The sequence below is a fragment of the Osmerus eperlanus genome, chromosome 27 (assembly GCF_963692335.1).
Source record: "Osmerus eperlanus chromosome 27, fOsmEpe2.1, whole genome shotgun sequence".
Taxonomy (NCBI): Eukaryota; Metazoa; Chordata; class Actinopteri; order Osmeriformes; family Osmeridae; genus Osmerus; species Osmerus eperlanus.
In genome coordinates, this window is record NC_085044.1 from 6,257,248 (window position 1) to 6,275,981 (window position 18,734).

Sequence of the window (18,734 nt, forward strand, 5' to 3'; positions counted from 1 at the left end):
TGAGCCTGTTGTCTTATCCTACCTCTCCTCCCCTTTCCTCTCATCCCTCACTTAGCCTCTCCCCCCCCCTCTCCTCTTTTCACTCTCCTGAGGACTCCATCTCTCACCCTATTCATGTTCAACTGCCCAGTGGCTTCACGTTTCTCAGATATTTTTTACATTGAATATTTTTTGTATTTTATCAACACGAGTCTTAGTGATATTTTTGTATGACTTTATCTAGTATTCTAAGTTTTCCTACGTTTCCTGTTCCATTGTGTTCATAGACTTTGTGCAACAAAAAGGCGCATTGACTGATTAATAAACAAAGCCATGTATGAAAAAAACACAACTAGTGATTTACAACTGTCCATCCATATGCACTGTATACCCAAAAAATGAATAAATGAAATCAAGCCTTTATAATCTGACAAATATTGTATCTGTTCTTGCACCTCATGTTTCCTTTTAACAGGAAACACCTGCAACAGGCAAAGTTAATTCATTAGTTCAGCCTAACAGAGATATGTGTGGAATAGGCTACTAAAGCACAAAACCACCTGTGTCTGCTACAAGAGAGTCAAGACTGTCCATTATCTGCAGTCCATGGAGTGGAGTAGATGGCATTAAATCAGTCAAGCGCTTCAGATGTGTTTATCAGCTTTATCAGAAAACAGGTCATGTAGGTCTAATTGCACTTCAGAAAGGTGGAATTAAGGGGTCTGTTACTGCTCTTGGTGCAAACGCTCAACTATGAACATGATCAGGTTTTAAATAACGTGTCTGTTGAAGGATTAATTCGGCTACATTTACAATAATTTTGAATATGCTTTCATCCATTTGATCTTTTTCTCGTCACATCTGAGCTAGTAAACACTCTAGGTTGTTTTCCTGTGATAGAAATTACCCAATCTAAGCAGATTTCCAGTAAACGGAAGTGGTTATTTGGGGATTTCCGTGTTAGAAGGCTGGAGTAGGTCTAGCTGTAATATTGAGTAACAGGTGTCGAGTCATCGCTTCCTCTCTACCTTGCCCGTTCTCTGGTTCTATTAAGGTTCTCTGACTCAAGCAGCAACTACATATGCCAGGTCCAGCATTGCCAGCTGACGTTGTGTCCTTGGGCAAGGCACTTCACCCTACTTGCCTCGGGGGAATGTCCCTGTACTTAAGTCGCTCTGGATAAGAGCGTCTGCTAAATGACTAAATGACTAAATAAAATGACATATGCAAATTCATAAACTCCACCGAAAAGCTAGCAATTCGAATTTCACATGTCTATGTGTATGGTGTTGTGTGTAAGTGTCTGGCAGTCTTTTCACAGAAATTCACAGAAATTGATATTTGGATTCTTTGGAATCTCTGTATCATCCAAGTCAAGGATTATAGGTGCAACTATTATTCAACAACAAATTAACCCATGACATCAACAAAGCCATCACCATAAATGTGGTTTCAACCCCCTCGATGGGGGGATAGTGCCTAAAGTTTAAAATACATGGCAACCCGTACGGCGCCGTGAAGCTAGCTGCTGGTCTGTGCTAGCTAACTAGCTAGTGACAGTGGGTATTATTAGTGCCAACGCAAGAGGGGCAGGGTGACGGTGCCCGCCTGGTATAGATGCTACTGCTAACTTCATTCGTCCAGCCATCACGCTAAATTGATGTCTGGGAAGATAATAGCTATTATTCTATCTAAGTATTAATTAGTCTAGCTGTCAAACGTTAGTCAGTCGCTAACTCGCTGCTGGCTGTCCGACACCGAACATGTCAGAACCAACGGTGGCGGATACTCGTCGGTTGAACTCCAAGCCCCAGGATCTAACAGATGCTTACGGTCCCCCAAGCAATTTTCTGGAAATTGACGTTTATGACCCACAAACTATTGGAGTTGGGCGGAACCGTTTCACAACTTACGAAGTTCGTATGCGGGTAGGTGGCCAACTACTTAGCACTTAGCTACAGTACTGTACTAGCTGCATAGCCGACTAACGCGTCATTGGCCGTCACATCATCAAGTCAACTAAAACAAGCCTAGTTAGTAAGGCCAATGAGTAACTTGTAGCTCGTTGAAAACAATCAGTGATTTCTAACTAGCTCTGCAAGCACTGCAGCTAGTTAGTGCTAGTATACTCAAATACTAGCTACATGGGGCTCGACAAAGAGAAGCGGTAGCTAGTTAGCCATTCAAATGTTCCAAGATCAAATTTTAAATAAGGCCCATTTTGACAACTGTGTTGTTAGATGTGTTGATGATGACAGCAGCGCAGGCTTGCTAGTTGAGCTGCCTCGTCTGAATTTAACCAGGAGTATCTCGTGGGGAATGGAGATCTAGGTGCCCCAAAAATGTACACTAGCTCTAGCTACCGACTATTCGTGACGTAACTTCTAGTTGCCTGGCTATTATTTGCCAATGCCACCGGGATGCTTGTATGAACAGGAACGTTTACATTCATAGTTTCTGTACATCGATGTTTTCTTGTTTCTTAATTGCCTTCAGACAAACCTTCCCATCTTCAAACTGAAGGACTCGTGCGTCCGGAGGAGGTACAGTGACTTCGAGTGGTTGAAGAATGAGTTGGAACGAGACAGCAAGGTAAGAGGCTAGCGTAGGCAACGTCCCTTTTACCGTTATCGCTCATTGTTTATTGTTTTCACTATGTTTATTGTAATGTACCATCAGACCACAGCAAATTTATTGTATATGTAAACCTACTTCGAAGTAAACTTGATTCTGAACTGAATGAGCTATGCAGTTGTGTGTGTTCAAATAGTTGTGTGTTCAGACAGTAGTTTTGTATTAAGCATGTTGTGTGTTCAGATTGTAGTGCCCCCACTGCCTGGCAAGGCCCTGAAGAGGCAGTTGCCTTTCCGGGGGGATGAGGGCATCTTCGAGGAGTCCTTCATCGAGGAGCGACGGCTCGGCCTGGAGCAGTTCATCAACAGGTGCCTATGGACGCAGGCTAGAGCAGTCAGCCCTGTAACCCAGCATTACCCTGCCCTACAACCCAGCCGTGTAACTCAGCCCAGAAGCAGAGGTGCTAGCCATGTCTGTGTGTGTTTCAGAATTGCAGGTCACCCTCTGGCCCAGAATGAGCGCTGTCTTCATATGTTCCTGCAGGACGAGAGCATCGACCGCAACTACATTCCTGGAAAAGTACGGCTTTAGGGGGAGAGAAGGAGGGGGGATTCTGATTTATCTGATAATATGAATAAAGTTAGATGGCCGAAAGGAAAGTATACTGTAAAGGTGTGTACTGTTATTTGGATTTGATGTATAACTATTTTACCGTGCTTTGAGCTGATTGTTTGTTCTTTCTCTTGTAGGTTTGAATGAAGTAAGTTTGTTTTCATTTTTGATATTATTGCCTTACATTTATGACTTTTTGAGTCTGTGTGTCTGTCTGCCCAGATGAGTTAGGGTCTAACAAGGGCCTGTGCTGTTCTGTCTGCAGATGCTGAGGTCCAGAGGAAAGGTGTGTAGTGGTGGAACTGACCAGAAGCAGCCCGCGGTCCCAACATGTCCTGACACAGATGCTACCAGCTCCCACTCCACTTGTTTCTACTTTTGTCTTTCCCTGTCTCTATCTTTCTGTTTCACAGTCACTCTTTAAGCCCCAGGTGTGCCCCCAGTCCCAGGTGTGCCCCAGGTAGTCCCAGGTGTGCCCCCAGTTCCAGGTAGTCCCAGGTGTGCCCCCAGTCCCAGGTAGTCCCAGGTGTGCCCCCAGTCCCAGGTGTGCCCCAGGTAGTCCCAGGTGTGCCCCCAGTTCCAGGTAGTCCCAGGTGTGCCCCCAGTCCCAGGTACCCCACGTAGTCCCAGGTGTGCCCCCAGTTCCAGGTGTGCCCCCAGTCCCAGATAGTCCCAGATGTGTGCCCCCAGTTCCAGGTAGTCCCAGGTGTGCGTCTATCCCCATTTTGTCTAACTGATGTTGGGGCCTAGTTGAGTTAACTGATGTTGGGTCTAGCTGGTGTTAAGGTCCTGTTGAGCTAGCTGATGTTGGAGCTAGCTGGTGTTTAGGTATAGCTTAGCTAGATGGTGTTGCAGTCTAACTGAGCTAGCTGGTGTTGGGGTCTAACTGAGCTAGCTTGTGTTGGGGTCTAGCTGGTGTTGCGGTCTAACTGAGCTAGCTTGTGTTGGGGTCTAGCTGGTGTTGCGGTCTAACTGAGCTAGCTTGTGTTGGGGTCTAGCTGGTGTTGTGGTCTAACTGAGCTAGCTGGTATTGGGGTCAAGCTGGTGTTGGTGCCTAGCAGAGCTAACAAATGTTGGGGCCTGGCTGAGCTAGCTGATGGTTAGACACTGGGCTCAGTCTGAGGCCTGATGAATGACTCGCAAACAGACATGTAAGGTTACCTTCTATCCCCAGCATTTCTCCTATCATTAAGCATTTGGTATTATGGTATGGGCCATGTCTCCTCTCGCTCCTGCTATGGCGTCTGGAGGCCCCTGCCTCCCTCTTGTTCCTCCAGGCTCCACAGCTGCAAGTCTGGAGTGTCATCCTGAGGCTGGAGACACTACTCACATTCATCCTACTCTGCATTTTTCTTTCGATAATAATTGATGATAATCCATCAATGTTTGTTTTTTTCCCTCTTTTTTTAATTTTTTACTCGGATCATTGTAAAGTATATTCCCTGTTTGTATTCAGACAAAAACGATTATATTGTATAATTCCCCTCTATGCTGAGATCCAGCAACATGTAGCACCCTTGAGAACAGCTGTAAATTACATTCCCACTTTACTGTGCATTGGCCGCTGCAGAAAAATCTATCCAAACATGCTTTTATAGTACTATTATGTATTATGGTTACTTTGATTATTAACTCTGGTGGTCTTACTCAGGCCTGCCGGCCCTTCTGTGTTAGGGAATGCAACGTCAGGTAAACTGGTCATATCTAACACTGTGAAACACTGTGTCATCCTTTAAGGTGCATTCCGCATCGTGTTGGTTGGTCTGAGACAAGGCTTGTTCATCTTTTTTGTGATTGATGTGTTTTAATGTCAAAACAGCACTAACATGTAGCCTTGCTGTTTGGCCCATCAATAAAGCCCCACTTCCTGTTGTCCTTGCATGTTTCTGCTCACGCTCTGTGCAGCCTCTCTGCCCACAATATCCATAGATATATATAAAGGGAAGTAAGACATCTAGCCTTTATATATACATCTATGAAAATATCTGCCCTCGGTCTGGCTGTCTTTTCTCCCCATGTTATCTCAGGCACATTTAGACAGAAGTGTATTTGATCTATCAGGTATGAATACGATCGGAAGTAGATTTGCTACATCAGGTATGAATTTCGTATACAGCTAGATGGATTATAACAGGTATGAATTGGGGGTGTGGACAGAATTGTATTTTTCTGCAGGTCCCATTTTAAAATGAGGGGGAAAGTCAAATGTTTTGATATATCACAACTCCTTAATTTTTTATTGTAAGCAATCATAAATATGGTGGGGGGACATGTGGCTACGCCCCTGGAACATATATCTACACAAAATAAATGGATTGTGTAAGGTATGAATCTAATCTACACTAGATAAATGTTTTATATTTTTATCAGGTAGGAATATTACCAACACCATAAAGATGTATTATATCAGGTATGAAAAAACATCTACACAACATAAATGTATCATACTTTATCAGGTCTAAATATTATCTACCATAGTGTGCTGTTCAGCTGACCTTAGATGGGAAGAGTTGGCAGAGTGGGGGAAGTCCTCACACCTCCTGCTGTCTTCAATTATTCCTTTGTATTCTCCTTTCTCACATTTCAAAAACATGCAGGAGAAAAGCACAACTGAGATTGTACCCACAGATTATGCTGGAAAGATAATTGCATCACACAGCTAGGTACAGACCCTGGTTTGTTTGTGTCAAACTGGTATCAGTTCAGAATGTTTCCCCACATATGACATTTGGGTAAACTTGCTATTGTCACTTCACTGTCCTCATTTGTAAGCAAGATGACTCAAAATGGCTATATACAATATGCAAGCCAGTTGACAAGGATTGGTTCACCTGGACATTATTCTCAGTTTCCTTTAATCTGTCTGTATCTGACTGGAAAGTGGCAGGATTACGAAGGTGAGGGAGGTGTGGTCAAATGGATTAAACACACTTTAGAATAGCCTGCTTCCGATGTGGGTTTGATTGACTTGCCTTACACCTGGATGTGAAAAAAAAACATGCTGGGTTGGCTGGTATAGGAGTTTAGGGTTAGTGCTAGGAATACGGTTGTGATAGGGCTAGGTTATGGGTTAGAATTTGGGCTATGGTTGGGGAAAGGGGCAGGTTTGGGGTTGGAGCTAAGGTTGTGGTAGGGCTACAGTTGGAGTTAGCTAGGGTTGGGGTTACAGCTCGAGTTGTGGTAGGGCTCGGTTGGCGAGGGAGCCAGGGCTATATAGCTGGGGCTAGTCCAGGATTGTGGTAGGGCTAGTGTTAGAGCAAGGGTTGGGTTTAGCTGCAGGAAAGCGTCTGGATGGCTGGGAGGAGGATTAGCCATATTTGGTTTGAGGCAGAATGTGAGTCTGGGGCCGCAGGGTCAAATGTTACGCTTGTTTAATTTGCAGAGACATGCAGCTTGGTGAAGTTGATGAAGCAGACGGGGTTAGGGTTGGCGGAGTGGACAGGAATGGAAAGAATAACTCAAAGTTAGTGTGACTGTCAATGAGCAGGGACAATAGCCAGATTGGCCAGCGCCGGAAAAGAGGTTTCTCTAGGGGACAGCTGGTCGTCATCCTGAGTCCACCAATGGGGATGTCTAAGTCGTATTATCTCTGTACTGGGAGAGTAGCGACTTGCACGATGATTTCATGCATCAAGATATAACTTGGTCTCATTACTTTCAGTATAATGAGGGATATTCTGTTTGGTTCAAAATTAGTAGTGGGTTTCATGAATGGATAGTCATTTGTTTGCTCCGCCCTCTTTGATGCCAATGCACTCGCTCGGATTGTTTATACTACACAAACCAGAGCGTCATATTGCCCGCCCCTAGTCCACTACACACTCCACTCACAGGCGTCCAGAGTTTCATCAGAAAGGAGCTGAACACAGAGCAAGCAGAAGTATCTCTCTCGACGGTAGATCTGAGCAAGGTAATGTCAAATTACAATTTATTTACTCATAAAACTATGCATTTGTTTGTGAAGACATCCACCATTACACAGTCTCGTTATTATACCGTGATAGATTGCAACAGTGCAGTCTTAGCTTGACATTCAACAAAACCGGCTCATCCATTCTGATGCAATCCCAGCCGCATGTGTTGTCATGCTGGCGAAGTTTGCCAGGCGAGCATATCCATGCATTTCTCCATCATAAAAAATAAGTTAAAGTATTATTTTCTTAATTCAGAAAAGCATCACATTACTGACATGGCTCTAATTGTCCGATCAGTTTTGTTGGTTCCGCGCGCTATTTCCTAGCCAGGCTTGTGCTAGCTATTTCTAACTAGCCGCACACACACTAGGCGGGTAAGCTGTGTTGCGTGAAACTGCATGCATGGTGTTGCTGATTACGTAAGAAAAAATGTTTTAAACATGAAAAAAAAAATTGTTGTACGTTTGGGTTGTGGTCCCTGCCCTCCACGTTGCCAAGAGACCAGCAAGCACCATATTAGCCGGTATCTAGTGTGTTTTGTAAAGTGCTATCAAGTGTAGCTCTCTATGTGACTTAGTTCCGTGAGCATAAGATTGAGCGTTGATCTAACTAGTTGGCAAGAAAGGAGCCTACGTATTCTTCATAGAGGGCATGGCAGGAGGCTGGAGATGAAAGGAGATCTGGCAGTTTTAGGGATGTGGGGCTTGGTAGCTGTGGGCAGGGAATGGATATCATTGAGGGTGAGAGTTAGGGTCGCTGTGTTCACTCCCAGAAGTCACTCCCTGTGCTTACGAAACACTGTTCCATAACTCCTCACAGCAGGACTGCTATTGTCTTTGAAGCATGAGATGAAGCCACCTGCTGCTAGGGTGGAACTAGGTTCAGTTATCGCTCCCTCTCCCCATCTCTCTCTCCCTCCCCGTCTCTCTCTCCGGCCTTCTCTTTCATATACTCTGCCCACAATATCTGTACTTCTCTGTCTGGCAGTCGGTATCTCCCATGCAACCCACCCCCCTTTTCTCTGGTTCAGTGGCCTATTTAGTCTTTCCCACACTCCCCCCACCCCAGCTCTGTGAAGGTCAGGTTCCTCCAGCATCTCCTGTGTTCTGTCTAATCCCACCCAGCCTCTTGATCCCTGTGGGAGCGGACCTTACTTCCAGGAATTCTGTGTTCTGGGAAGTTGTGCGGGCAGTGCTGTGTTCTTTTGGGGAGGCAGCACTAGGCCTACATTGTGGGGAGGCAGCACTAGGCCTACATTGTGGGGAGGCAGTTCTGTGTTCTGGGGTGGCAGGGTGTGAGCAGTGCTGTGTTCAGCATTGTCTTGGATATCAAAGTCATGTCCAGACTACACCAAGGCAGGAATGTAATGTGTCACTATGATAAAAGTAGTTCAGTCCCTTAGTCTGGCTTCAGATGTCTGTGCTGTTTTGGTCTGCTAAATGAAATGGACATTCATTTGCTAAATGAATGCCAAATGAAATTGACATTAATTTAGCAGATGCTTTTATCCAAAGCAACGTAGGCTACATTTGAACCTGTGACAGCCACAGCATCAAGCTGCTTTGTGTGAGGTATAGGGTGTAAGCCATGCTGAAGAGCAGTGGGGTCGCACCTTCCACCTGATAGGCTACAGGCAGTCTGCAAACCGATGAGTCAGTTCTTCGAAGGGTCGTGACTCGTGTGCTACATTTAGCCCAAACCATTCCCAGACATGAGACCATGTTTAAGCGGCTTTCGAAACTCTACCTTAAGAGACAGGACTTGCCACAGAGTAGAGTTGTGGTTGTTGTTGTTGTTGTTGAGGATGAGTGACAGCCAAAACGCCACGCTCTGTGCAGAGGCGTCAGAGAGCACCAGGCAGTAAGCAGGTTAGTCTGGCTGATTATCCTCTTAGGACTGGAAACATTCACGTACACTGCTCTGGGTGATAAATGAAGCTGTGAAGCAAGTGTTTTGTGTTGTACCACAAAATGAACCACAGCACTAATGGGGACCTAAATACCATAAAGTAGGTGTTGGCACATAACCACATATGTCTCCTTGGCATAAAACAGTTAACCCTAACATTACATATATTACATTTACATTTAGCAGACGCTCTTATCCAGAGCGACTTACAGTAAGTACAGGGACATTCCCCCGAGGCAAGTAGGGTGAAGTGCCTTGCCCAAGGACACAACGTCATTTTGCACGGCTGGAATCGAACTGGCAACCTTCAGATTACTAGCCCGATTCCCTAACCGCTTAGCCACCTGACTCCCCATACTAACCCATACGACCATTTGAGGCCTTCCTGCCCCCAACCCTTTGACCTAGTTGCTCAGATGCAGAGCTGCAGTTGTCACTAAAAGTAAGGTTTGGCATTTCGTGTTTATAAACTGTCTTTTGACACCCCCTCATCCTGCAACTCTAGTAGATGTAGTTGACCCCCTCCCGGAGCAGGCTGGGAGATGTGGTTCTGAAACAAGCTGGGGGATGTGGTTCTGAGACAAGCTGGGGGATGTGATTCTGAAACAAGCTGGGGGATGTGGTTCTGAGACAAGCTGGGGAATATGATTCTGAAACAAGCTGGGGGATGTGGTTCTGAGACAAGCTGGGGAATATGATTCTGAAACAAGCTGGGGGATGTGGTTCTGAGACAAGCTGGGGGATGTGGTTCCACAGCAGGCAGGGATATGTAGTCATGTCGCTTTTAGAAGGGCTAACTTAGCTGTGCCGTAGAGGAATGTTCTGGTTGGAGTGTGTGTGGAGTCATAAGGAGATCAGGATTACAGGTCTGACATTACCAGCAACATATGGAGTCATGGGAATATCCCAGCCGGAACCAGAGCCATACAGTGCCATGGCCTAGACTTGTTATAAGATGCAGTGATTAACAGACACAATGCGCACACACTTACACTAGCTCACACACACCCACACACTAAAACCACCCTTGTGTGTTTCTCCTCATAAGCTCCTGTGACGCGACCAGAGATCTGTGCAGCTCCTCTCTTACCTGCCTCCACCAGCTCCACCTCACACGCCGAGCCACGCAACCCACTGTCTCCATCATGACCGACAAGATGGCATCCCTGGGCCGCGCTCTGCTGCGCCGCCGGGTGCTGGACTTCTCTGGAGAGGAGACCCGGTTTGCCCGCTGCCTGTCCACGCTGGACCTGGTGGCTCTGGGCGTGGGCTCCACGCTGGGGGCGGGCGTGTACGTGCTGGCGGGGGAGGTGGCGCGCGAGAAGGCGGGGCCGGCCATCGTGCTGTGCTTCCTCATCGCCGCCCTGTCCTCCATGCTGGCGGGACTCTGCTACGCTGAGTTTGGCGCCCGCGTGCCCAAGACGGGCTCGGCGTACCTCTACAGCTACGTGACGGTGGGAGAGATCTGGGCCTTCATCACGGGCTGGAACCTCATCCTCTCCTACGTCATCGGTGGGTAGCCTGGCTGGCCAGTTTTGCTTCATGGCGGAGGGATGTGAGGGATTTGTTTACGTTTTGAAGTTCTGTCTGGGTCGTGACCCCTTCCTGTCTGGGCCTGCAGGAACGGCCAGTGTGGCCCGAGCGTGGAGCTCCACCTTCGACAACCTGGTGGAACAGAAGATCTCTGGGTTTTTCCAAGCTTCCATGGCCATGAAGGTTCCTGGCAAGGTTCTAGCAGAGTACCCCGACATTTTCGCCCTGGTCCTGGTGCTGCTTCTCACTGGTGAGAGAACCCTAACCCTTGACCCCCGACCCTAACCCCATCCATGACCCCAACATCAACCCTACCCCACCCCTTGACCCTGAGGAATGGAGAATGTTATTATGAGGGTGATGTCCAGAGACATTGATTAAAAACAGGATGCAGGATGATGCTGATGAGGAAGCTGTCTCCATTCTTCTCCCAGGACTGCTGGCGTTTGGCGTGAGCGAGTCGGCGCTGGTCAACAAGATTTTCACCGGCGTGAACCTAGTGGTCCTGGGGTTCGTCATCATCTCTGGGTTTGTTAAAGGAGACTCCGCTAACTGGAACCTGACCTTGGAGGACTACCTCCACACCTACTCCAACGGCACCAACGAATCAACACCGTCACAGGAGTAAGTCCCCCGAACTACTTGTTAGACCCAGAGCAACAGAACTACCTGTTAGACCCAGAGCAGCAGACTAACGGTGCTCTGACATTTGTGTTCCTCCAGGACGGTGGAGAAGGTGTTTGGTGAAGGAGGCTTCGCTCCGTTCGGTCTCAGCGGCATCTTGTCTGGAGCTGCCACCTGCTTCTACGCCTTTGTGGGCTTCGACTGCATAGCCACCACCAGTAGGTCATATTCTGCATAGTATCCACTGGTAGCTCCTATAGCCACCACCATGTTGAACATGGCAACTGGCCAGACTAAGCCTGGTGTTGTGTGGCAGGCGAGGAGGCCAAGAACCCCATGCGCGACATCCCAGTGGGCATTGTGGCGTCGCTGCTCATCTGCTTCTTCGCGTACTTCGGCGTGTCGGCGGCCCTGACCCTGATGATGCCCTACTACCTGCTGAACACCCAGAGCCCCCTCCCCGAGGCCTTCAGCTACGTGGGCTGGAGCCCCGCCCGCTACATCGTGGCCGTGGGCTCGCTCTGCGCCCTCTCCACCAGGTTAGCGCACACGCCCAGTCACTCTCCAGGCTGCTGGGGATGGGCTTTATTACTTTTGAGTCGTTTAGCTAATGGGGGGGGGGATTTGAACCTGCGACCTCTTGATCTGCATTCAATTGCTCTATTACACCCGTCCCATCATTGTAAACTACACCCATCTCAGCCGTGATGCTAACAGCCTCTGTCTCCTGCAGTCTGCTGGGCTCCATGTTCCCCATGCCCAGAGTCATCTACGCCATGGCGGAGGACGGACTGCTGTTCAGGGCTCTGTCTCGCATGAACGAGCGCACCAAGACTCCCCTCATGGCTACCATTGTCTCTGGCTGCGTGGCAGGTGAGTGGCGTTCTGTGTGTGTGCTCTTGTTTAACAACTCTAGTACGGGACCACATGTCCTCACAAGTAAAGTATTTTTTCCTGGGACCCATAACTTCAAATGCTTTTTTTACGGGAGTTTTAAGGTTAGAATCAGTGTTGGAGTTAGAATTATATTACGGGTTTAGGTTAACACGATTTTGAATGGGAGTGAATGGTCGGGCCCCACCATGATGGAAAAACAAACCTGTGTGTGTGTGTGGACAGATATTAAATGTGTGTGTCTCTGCAGCTCTGATGGCCTTCCTGTTTGACCTGGCTGCTCTGGTGGACCTCATGTCTATAGGGACTCTCCTGGCCTACTCTCTGGTGGCCATCTGCGTCCTCATCCTCAGGTAACCCCCAAACTGTGCTGCATGATGGTTAAAGACTGTGTGTGTATGTGTGTCTACCAGCCAGTATACAGTTAAACAAATTGTGTGTGTGTAGGTACCAGCCAGGCAGCCTGAACTCATCCAGCCAGACGGAGAAGCTGGTGGAACTGGTGGGCGGGGAGAAGGTGGCGGCGGGTGGGGACAGTGGTGACGAGTATGAGGACCAGCCAGTCAGGGAGAGTTTCTCTCCTCGCTTGCTGTTTTTCCCGAGTGGAAACACGCCCACACAGACCTCTGGAACCATCGTCTACGCCACCACAGCAGTCATCTGTAAGTTACACACACACACGCACTTACACAAATTCACAAACATTCAGCTGGTCACACAAATGCACACAATAACTGAAGTGAGTTCTATATCCTCCTAGCAGTCCAGTTCAAGGTTCTAATCCTGGTTCTGTCTCCTCCTAGCGGTCTTGATCACGGTTCTGTGTGTGGTTCTGGCAAACCAGCTGTCTGCGCTGGTGGAGGCCCAGCCTGCTTGGCTGGCTGTGTGTGTGGTTCTGGTGCTGCTGTGTGGCCTGTGTGTCATCATCATCTGGAGACAGCCTCAGAGCAGGGAGGCCCTCACCTTCAAGGTACCCTACACTAGCCTACCCTACACTGCTCTAGCCTAGACTACACTAGCCTCCACTACACTAGCCTCCACTACACTGCTCTAGCCTAGACTACACTAGCCTCCACTACACTAGCCTCCACTACACTGCTCTAGCCTACACTACACAAGCCTTCACTAGCCTCCACTTCACTAGCCTCCACTACACTGCTCTAGCCTACACTACACAAGCCTTCACTAGCCTCCACTTCACTAGCCTCCACTTCACTAGCATACACTACACAAGCCTACACTACCCTGCACTACACTAGCCTCCACTACACTAGCCTCCACTACACTGCTCTAGCCTCCACTTCACTAGCATACACTACACAAGCCTACACTAGCCTACACTACACTAGCCTACACTACACTGCACTAGCCCACACTAGCCTACACTACACTGCACGAGCCTACACTGCACTAGCCTGCACTGCACTAGCCTACACTACACTGCACTAGCCTACACTACACTGCACTAGCCTGCACTACACTAGCCTACACAGCACTACACTAGCCTACACTGCACTATACTAGCCTACAATGCGCTACCCTATACTTCACTGCACTAGCCTGCGCTACCCTACGCTTGTAACTGACTATGCTACTGTACCAGTCTCCTGTAACTATGGTAACTTACTATGCTACACTGTAGCAGTGTGCTATAACTGTGGTAACTGTCCCCTCCAGGTGCCCCTGTTGCCATGGCTGCCAGTATTCAGTGTGTTCGTTAACGTGTACCTCATGATGCAGCTGGACATGGGAACCTGGATCCGCTTCTCTGTCTGGATGGCCATAGGTCAGTCTCCTCTACACACACACACGCGCATACTTCCAAAAACATGTACACACACATTTCCAAAACATGCGCGCACACATGCACACTCCCCCAAAACACACACACAACTGACACACTCTCCCTTCCCTCCTCCCCCCCTCCTCCTACAGGATTCCTCATCTACTTCTTCTATGGTCTGCAACACAGCAGTGCAGCGTCCGGCTCCTCCCCCTCCCTGAATAAGAGTCCTATCTACCTGGCAGGCTCGGCTGAAGACAGTGATGCAGAGGGGGGCAGGTCTTAAGAAGGGTTCAGAATCAGTTGTGCGTATTTTTGGGGTGTGTGGATGGGAGTGTGCGTGCGCATGTTTTGGAAGTGTTGGGGTTGAGGGGGAGGTGGGGCTGGCCTAGAAGGAAGGGGAGCTCCCGGTCCCTAACAGGGGTCATCGACTTGATATTCATCAGTCCCCTCTAAACTGTAATCTGCTGCAGCTTACCAAATGCAAATGTCTGTGTGAGTGTGGTGTCTGTCTGGGTTTGGTTGGGGCTTCAACATGTTATTTAGATACCCCTGTCTTAGGTGCCCCTGGTCCCTTATGATGTTCACAGAATGTGACAAAACAGGTTGTCTGTTTTGAAAAGAATGCATCGAGTTTGGGGTAACCCTGGTGTTAGGGCTATGGATAGGGCAGGGGTCGGCAACCCTTGACCACTTATGTGGCTCCAACAACATTTTAGGATTAGTTATACAATGTATAGTAAATCAAACCTAATATAGTCGCAGATGGGGTTTTGGGATTCAACCATAGCAAGTCCAACGAGCATCATGGGCCTTTAAGAATGTACAGATTTTATGCAGAAGCGTAAACGGGTGATAAGACTTTTGTGCCATCCAACTCTACCAGTGGAGCCTAGCCTAGCCTGTATAGACATAAACAAAAACAAGTGAATCAAGTGGTGTTTGAATCATGTTTAAATGGCCAAAAGCAACACAAAGAATAGGCTGACTTATGCAATCTCAGTTAACACGTTCGGTTGCCATTATGTTTTGATCTGCAGTGAGAAGTTCTCCTAGAATCAAAAAACCTAGCATTAAGAGAAGATTAAGATGAAAAATGGCTCAACATCAAAAAAGTTGCCGACCCTAGGGTTAGGGCTAACCCTAGGGTCAGGGCTATGGCTACAGCTAACCCTAATTTATTGCGTTGTGAGCGCTACTGTCTAGACACGCATCAATTGTTCGTTTGGGAGTTTTCCTGTGAAAATAAACCTTTTTCACAAACATTTTTAGTTTCCATTGAAACTTGTTGGCAGCTTTGTCTGTTGAGCTCCCAGCACCTTCAGTTCTGTGGAGTCACTGCTCTGTAGACCAGTCTATTTTGTCTTTAATTTGGAATTTGTGTTTTGTATGTCATGCCTTCCAAATAATTTTTAATTCAGTACTGTAATGTGCTTTATAGATGTACATCTGTGTATTGTTGTCTCCATGGTGTTTCTGTGTAAAATCGTTTCCATGGCATCACCAAACGATTGGTCTGTTTGGCCCCTTGATGCTGCTAGACCAAATGAGCGTGCTGATTGGTTAAACTAAGAATGACCTCTAAAAGTTGGTCTCTAAATGAAATGTACATTTGTGCTCAGACACAAGTCGGTGGTTGTATTTATATATTTTTAAATTTTTATTTGTTATCTTTTTCTTATGACTGTAGTGCCGTTTTTACTATAGATGTACAGTTTCTGTTCATTGCTAGATGATTGTATCTAACCCGTGTGTGTACATGCTAGTGTATGTAGATTACTGGAGGCCTGTGCTTCTTGGTGTTTAATCTGACTCCTGGTAGACGGGGTAGACAGACAGGGAGAGACGGGGTAGACAGACAGGGAGAGACGGGGTAGACAGACAGGGAGAGACGGGGTAGACAGACAGGGAGAGACGGGGTAGACAGACAGGGAGAGACGGTCAGGTGGCAGGGGGAGACAGACGGTGAGAGACAGACAGGGAGCCTATGGCATGTTCCTACAGGCCATTTGAGTCTCTGGTGACTGAAAACAGCCGCTGTTTAATACAGGGTCCCCAGCTCCATGTGTACCGTGTCTAAGACAAGCCACCATGCTATTACATCATCAATGCTAACAATCATCACATTCATGTTTGTCCTCAGTTTTATATGCTGTCTGTAAATATGGACATCATGTATATGAATGAGTAGTATTTTCAAAATGTTTTATAAAAGTATTTACAAATTCAATTCTCAATTGCGTCGTTTTTATTTCATCTTTGTTTGCTGTTAACATTGTACATGGTTCTGGTAGACCTCCAGGCTAGACCACCTCTAGACTGCTACAGCCCTGTAGACCAACTCTAGTCTGATGAAAGGCAGAGCTTAGGTAGGAACTCCACGGAGCCCTGGTCTTCATGATCATCATCAGACAGTAGAAGTGTGTTCTTGTCTTTCGTACTGCAGTATAAATCAGTCAACAGTTAATGGATGCGGCTGACCAACACCGTGTAACAGACGCAGTGGAGATAAATAAAATCTACTCCTCTAACCTGAATCGTATAGACATATTAATAAGGTCTAATGTTACTTAATTTTTACAAATACATATGTGCGTGGATCCACCTTGCAGGCGTCCCAGTGTGGTTGAAAAGTTCGCGTCAGCCTGGGATGATCCAAAATACGGATGAACATGGGATGGAGGCACATAGCCTACTGATGCCTCTCGTAACTTTCAAGTTATTATGAAGTGATAAGTTTCAATAGTTCATCCTTGGCAACTGACCAGCAATTACTGTGCTTTGGGCCTTTTGCAGTGAGTTGATATCACGAGTGAACAGGTCCAAGATTCTTGTAGACCGGTGACAGAATGCGAGACTCGGAGGGGATGAATCGGAATGTCAATCAATAAAGCCGTCAACGGTACCTAGTCCAGACAGTAGGCTAAGCAGCACTAGACGAAGACGTGTCTGAAGTTGGACTATAGTCAAGTCATGCAGCAGGAACATTTGTTTAAAGTTCTTGTTATCGGGGACCTTGGAGTCGGTAAAACCTCGATAATAAAGCGATACGTTCATCAGATATTTTCTCAACACTACCGCGCCACCATCGGCGTAGATTTTGCTTTGAAAGTACTTCAATGGGACAGTGAAACGGTTATTCGCCTCCAGCTCTGGGATATTGCCGGTAGGCATAAATGCTTTTCATTCGCACAGGTGGACTTTAAACGACAACATGTGGTTATAGCCTATATTAAATCCTAGCTCTAACACTGTAGTATTTAGAGAATATTGTTGTTGGACATTTTGATGACATTATATATTCTTAATAACATTCTCATTCCAGCTATTGAGGATCCTACACTTGTGGTAATTCTGTTAAAACCATAACCGCCCTTCAGGGTAGATAGTGTCCATGCCACTCTAGCTAGTAAATGTTTTTATTGTGCAGGGAAGGAATGCTGTTCTGGGGTTCTGAAGGCTCAACTATATCAGTCACATGAGAGGGCTCACTAGCCACAGACTGCCAACACTCTCCCACTCTCTCTTTGTGTTCTCTCCTTTCCTCTCTCCCTTGGTCTCCTTGCTGCCTGCCTGCGTGTCTGTCTGCTTTTGTCTGCCTGCCTGTCTGACTGACTGCCCGCCTGTCTGTCACAGGCCAGGAGCGCTATGGCAACATGACTCGTGTGTATTACCGAGAGGCGCTGGGGGCGTTAGTGGTGTTCGATGTGACGCGGGCGTCAACCTTTGACGCCGTGCTGAAGTGGAAGGATGACCTTGACTCCAAGGTCACGCTGACCCACGGCAGACCTGTCCCAGCCGTCCTACTGGCTAACAAGTCTGACCAGGTCTTCACCCCTCTGCCCAAGATGGACGCCTTCTGCCGTGACAACGGCTTTGTAGGCTGGTTCCCGACCTCAGCCAAGGTGGGATGGATACTGATCTCTCACTCACTCACTCACTCACTCACTCACTCACGCAGATGTTCAGGGTTAGTTGGAGGGATAGGTCAGGGGCAGGATCCTGTGGAATGTTCACAGGCAGGTGTTAGATGCCCCAGCCTAGGAAACAAGTTCCTGCTAGATGAGAAGGCCTGGGTGGGAAGGCAAAACGATGACATTCACGCCTGCATCGGTTAGGCATTCACTGGATTGATCCTCCAGGGTGTGTTTGTAAATCTTCTTGTTCAGAATCAGAATCAGAAAGGGTTTTAATCGCCATGAAAGTTTGCACAGACAAGGAATTTACTTTGGCAGGAGGGTGCATACATTCAACATATGTGAGTAAATCTTAAATAAGTGGTGTAAGTTTAAACAAGTCTAACTATACTATACAAAAGGTGCAAAGTCTAATTGACTAATACTAACTAATACTAAGGGGACAGGTATGTAGAATAAAATAAATATAAAGTATAATTATAAAGTATATAAAGTGTAAGTGTTTGGTCTCTCAGGAGAACACCAACATCGAGGTGGCAGCCAGGTGCCTGGTAGAACACATCCTGGCCAATGAGGAGACAGCGGCCCCTAAGGCCGATCCTGATTTGCTGATCCTCCCTGGCCACAACAACACCACCAAGGAGAGAGCCCGCTGCTTGTCCTGTGCCAAGACCTGACCAATTAGTGACAACCAGGAAGTGACCAGTGGCATTGCTCGTGACCCACCTCTCCACCCAACCCTGGACTGCATCTCTGCTCTTCATACAGTAGAATATGGGGTGGTCTGGATACTGCCCAACACTTTTTATTTATCCTGTATTCATACAGGGGAGCTGTCAAGGTGGGCTGGGACACAGAGAGACCGGGGAGGGTAGGGAGAGGGGCTGGGGGAGGGCATGGGGCAGGGGGAGGAGAGAGAGATACTGGGGAGGACTGGGGAAGGAGAGAGAGATACTGGGGAGGACTGGGGAAGGAGAGAGAGATACTGGGGAGGAC

At 47.4% G+C, this 18,734-nt stretch overlaps 4 protein-coding genes across 8 annotated transcripts in view; 3 read left to right on the forward strand and 1 right to left on the reverse strand.

The window, feature by feature from the left end:
- Nucleotides 1–1,464: 1,464 nt before the first annotated feature.
- Nucleotides 1,465–5,037, forward strand: LOC134013934 (sorting nexin-12). 4 transcript variants are annotated; one of them, XR_009929002.1, is made up of 5 exons: nucleotides 1,465–1,907; nucleotides 2,476–2,571; nucleotides 2,797–3,024; nucleotides 3,431–3,813; nucleotides 3,862–5,037. XR_009929002.1 is itself a non-coding variant. In XM_062453714.1 (4 exons), the coding sequence occupies exons 1-4, from the start codon at nucleotides 1,743–1,745 to the stop codon at nucleotides 3,587–3,589; spliced, it is 648 nt and encodes a 215-aa protein (XP_062309698.1). In that variant the 5' UTR covers nucleotides 1,465–1,742; the 3' UTR covers nucleotides 3,590–5,037. The 4 variants fall into 4 exon arrangements, 2 of the variants coding, with proteins under 2 accessions (XP_062309698.1, XP_062309699.1); XR_009929001.1 differs by having other exon boundaries at nucleotides 3,431–3,758; nucleotides 3,842–5,037; XM_062453714.1 differs by having other exon boundaries at nucleotides 3,431–5,037.
- On the forward strand, nucleotides 3,690–16,050 carry LOC134013932 (cationic amino acid transporter 3-like). Of its 2 annotated transcripts, none has more exons than XM_062453710.1 (12): nucleotides 3,690–3,730; nucleotides 10,036–10,499; nucleotides 10,609–10,770; nucleotides 10,955–11,144; nucleotides 11,244–11,362; nucleotides 11,461–11,683; nucleotides 11,878–12,017; nucleotides 12,289–12,391; nucleotides 12,486–12,700; nucleotides 12,842–13,008; nucleotides 13,716–13,824; nucleotides 13,974–16,050. In XM_062453710.1, the coding sequence occupies exons 2-12, from the start codon at nucleotides 10,133–10,135 to the stop codon at nucleotides 14,105–14,107; spliced, it is 1,929 nt and encodes a 642-aa protein (XP_062309694.1). In that variant the 5' UTR covers nucleotides 3,690–3,730; nucleotides 10,036–10,132; the 3' UTR covers nucleotides 14,108–16,050. The 2 variants fall into 2 exon arrangements, with proteins under 2 accessions (XP_062309694.1, XP_062309693.1); XM_062453709.1 differs by lacking the exon at nucleotides 3,690–3,730 and adding an exon at nucleotides 6,408–7,075.
- Nucleotides 7,090–18,734, reverse strand: part of LOC134013930 (phosphorylase b kinase regulatory subunit alpha, skeletal muscle isoform-like) — a 46,506-nt gene continuing 34,861 nt past the window's right edge. Inside the window, exon 33 of the mRNA XM_062453708.1 lies at nucleotides 7,090–7,100. The gene's annotated coding sequence lies outside the window, so the exon portion shown is untranslated. The remainder of the gene's footprint in view (nucleotides 7,101–18,734) is intronic.
- Nucleotides 16,535–18,592, forward strand: rab38c (RAB38c, member of RAS oncogene family). Its single transcript, XM_062453632.1, has 3 exons — nucleotides 16,535–16,987; nucleotides 17,458–17,726; nucleotides 18,254–18,592. The coding sequence occupies exons 1-3, from the start codon at nucleotides 16,795–16,797 to the stop codon at nucleotides 18,413–18,415; spliced, it is 624 nt and encodes a 207-aa protein (XP_062309616.1). The 5' UTR covers nucleotides 16,535–16,794; the 3' UTR covers nucleotides 18,416–18,592.

Bases quoted from the DNA above. Each gene is read 5' to 3' on its own strand.
- LOC134013932 (XM_062453710.1), top strand. From the start codon at position 10,133: ATGACCGACAAGATGGCATCCCTGGGCCGCGCTCTGCTGCGCCGCCGG. The intron at 10,500-10,608 runs GTGGGTAGCCTG...CTGGGCCTGCAG, and splicing joins CATCCTCTCCTACGTCATCG to GAACGGCCAGTGTGGCCCGA. The intron at 12,701-12,841 runs GTAAGTTACACA...GTCTCCTCCTAG, and splicing joins CGCCACCACAGCAGTCATCT to CGGTCTTGATCACGGTTCTG.
- LOC134013934 (XM_062453714.1), top strand. From the start codon at position 1,743: ATGTCAGAACCAACGGTGGCGGATACTCGTCGGTTGAACTCCAAGCCC. The intron at 1,908-2,475 runs GTAGGTGGCCAA...AATTGCCTTCAG, and splicing joins CTTACGAAGTTCGTATGCGG to ACAAACCTTCCCATCTTCAA. The intron at 2,572-2,796 runs GTAAGAGGCTAG...TTGTGTGTTCAG, and splicing joins AGTTGGAACGAGACAGCAAG to ATTGTAGTGCCCCCACTGCC.
- rab38c (XM_062453632.1), top strand. From the start codon at position 16,795: ATGCAGCAGGAACATTTGTTTAAAGTTCTTGTTATCGGGGACCTTGGA. The intron at 16,988-17,457 runs GTAGGCATAAAT...TGTCTGTCACAG, and splicing joins CCAGCTCTGGGATATTGCCG to GCCAGGAGCGCTATGGCAAC. The intron at 17,727-18,253 runs GTGGGATGGATA...TTGGTCTCTCAG, and splicing joins GGTTCCCGACCTCAGCCAAG to GAGAACACCAACATCGAGGT.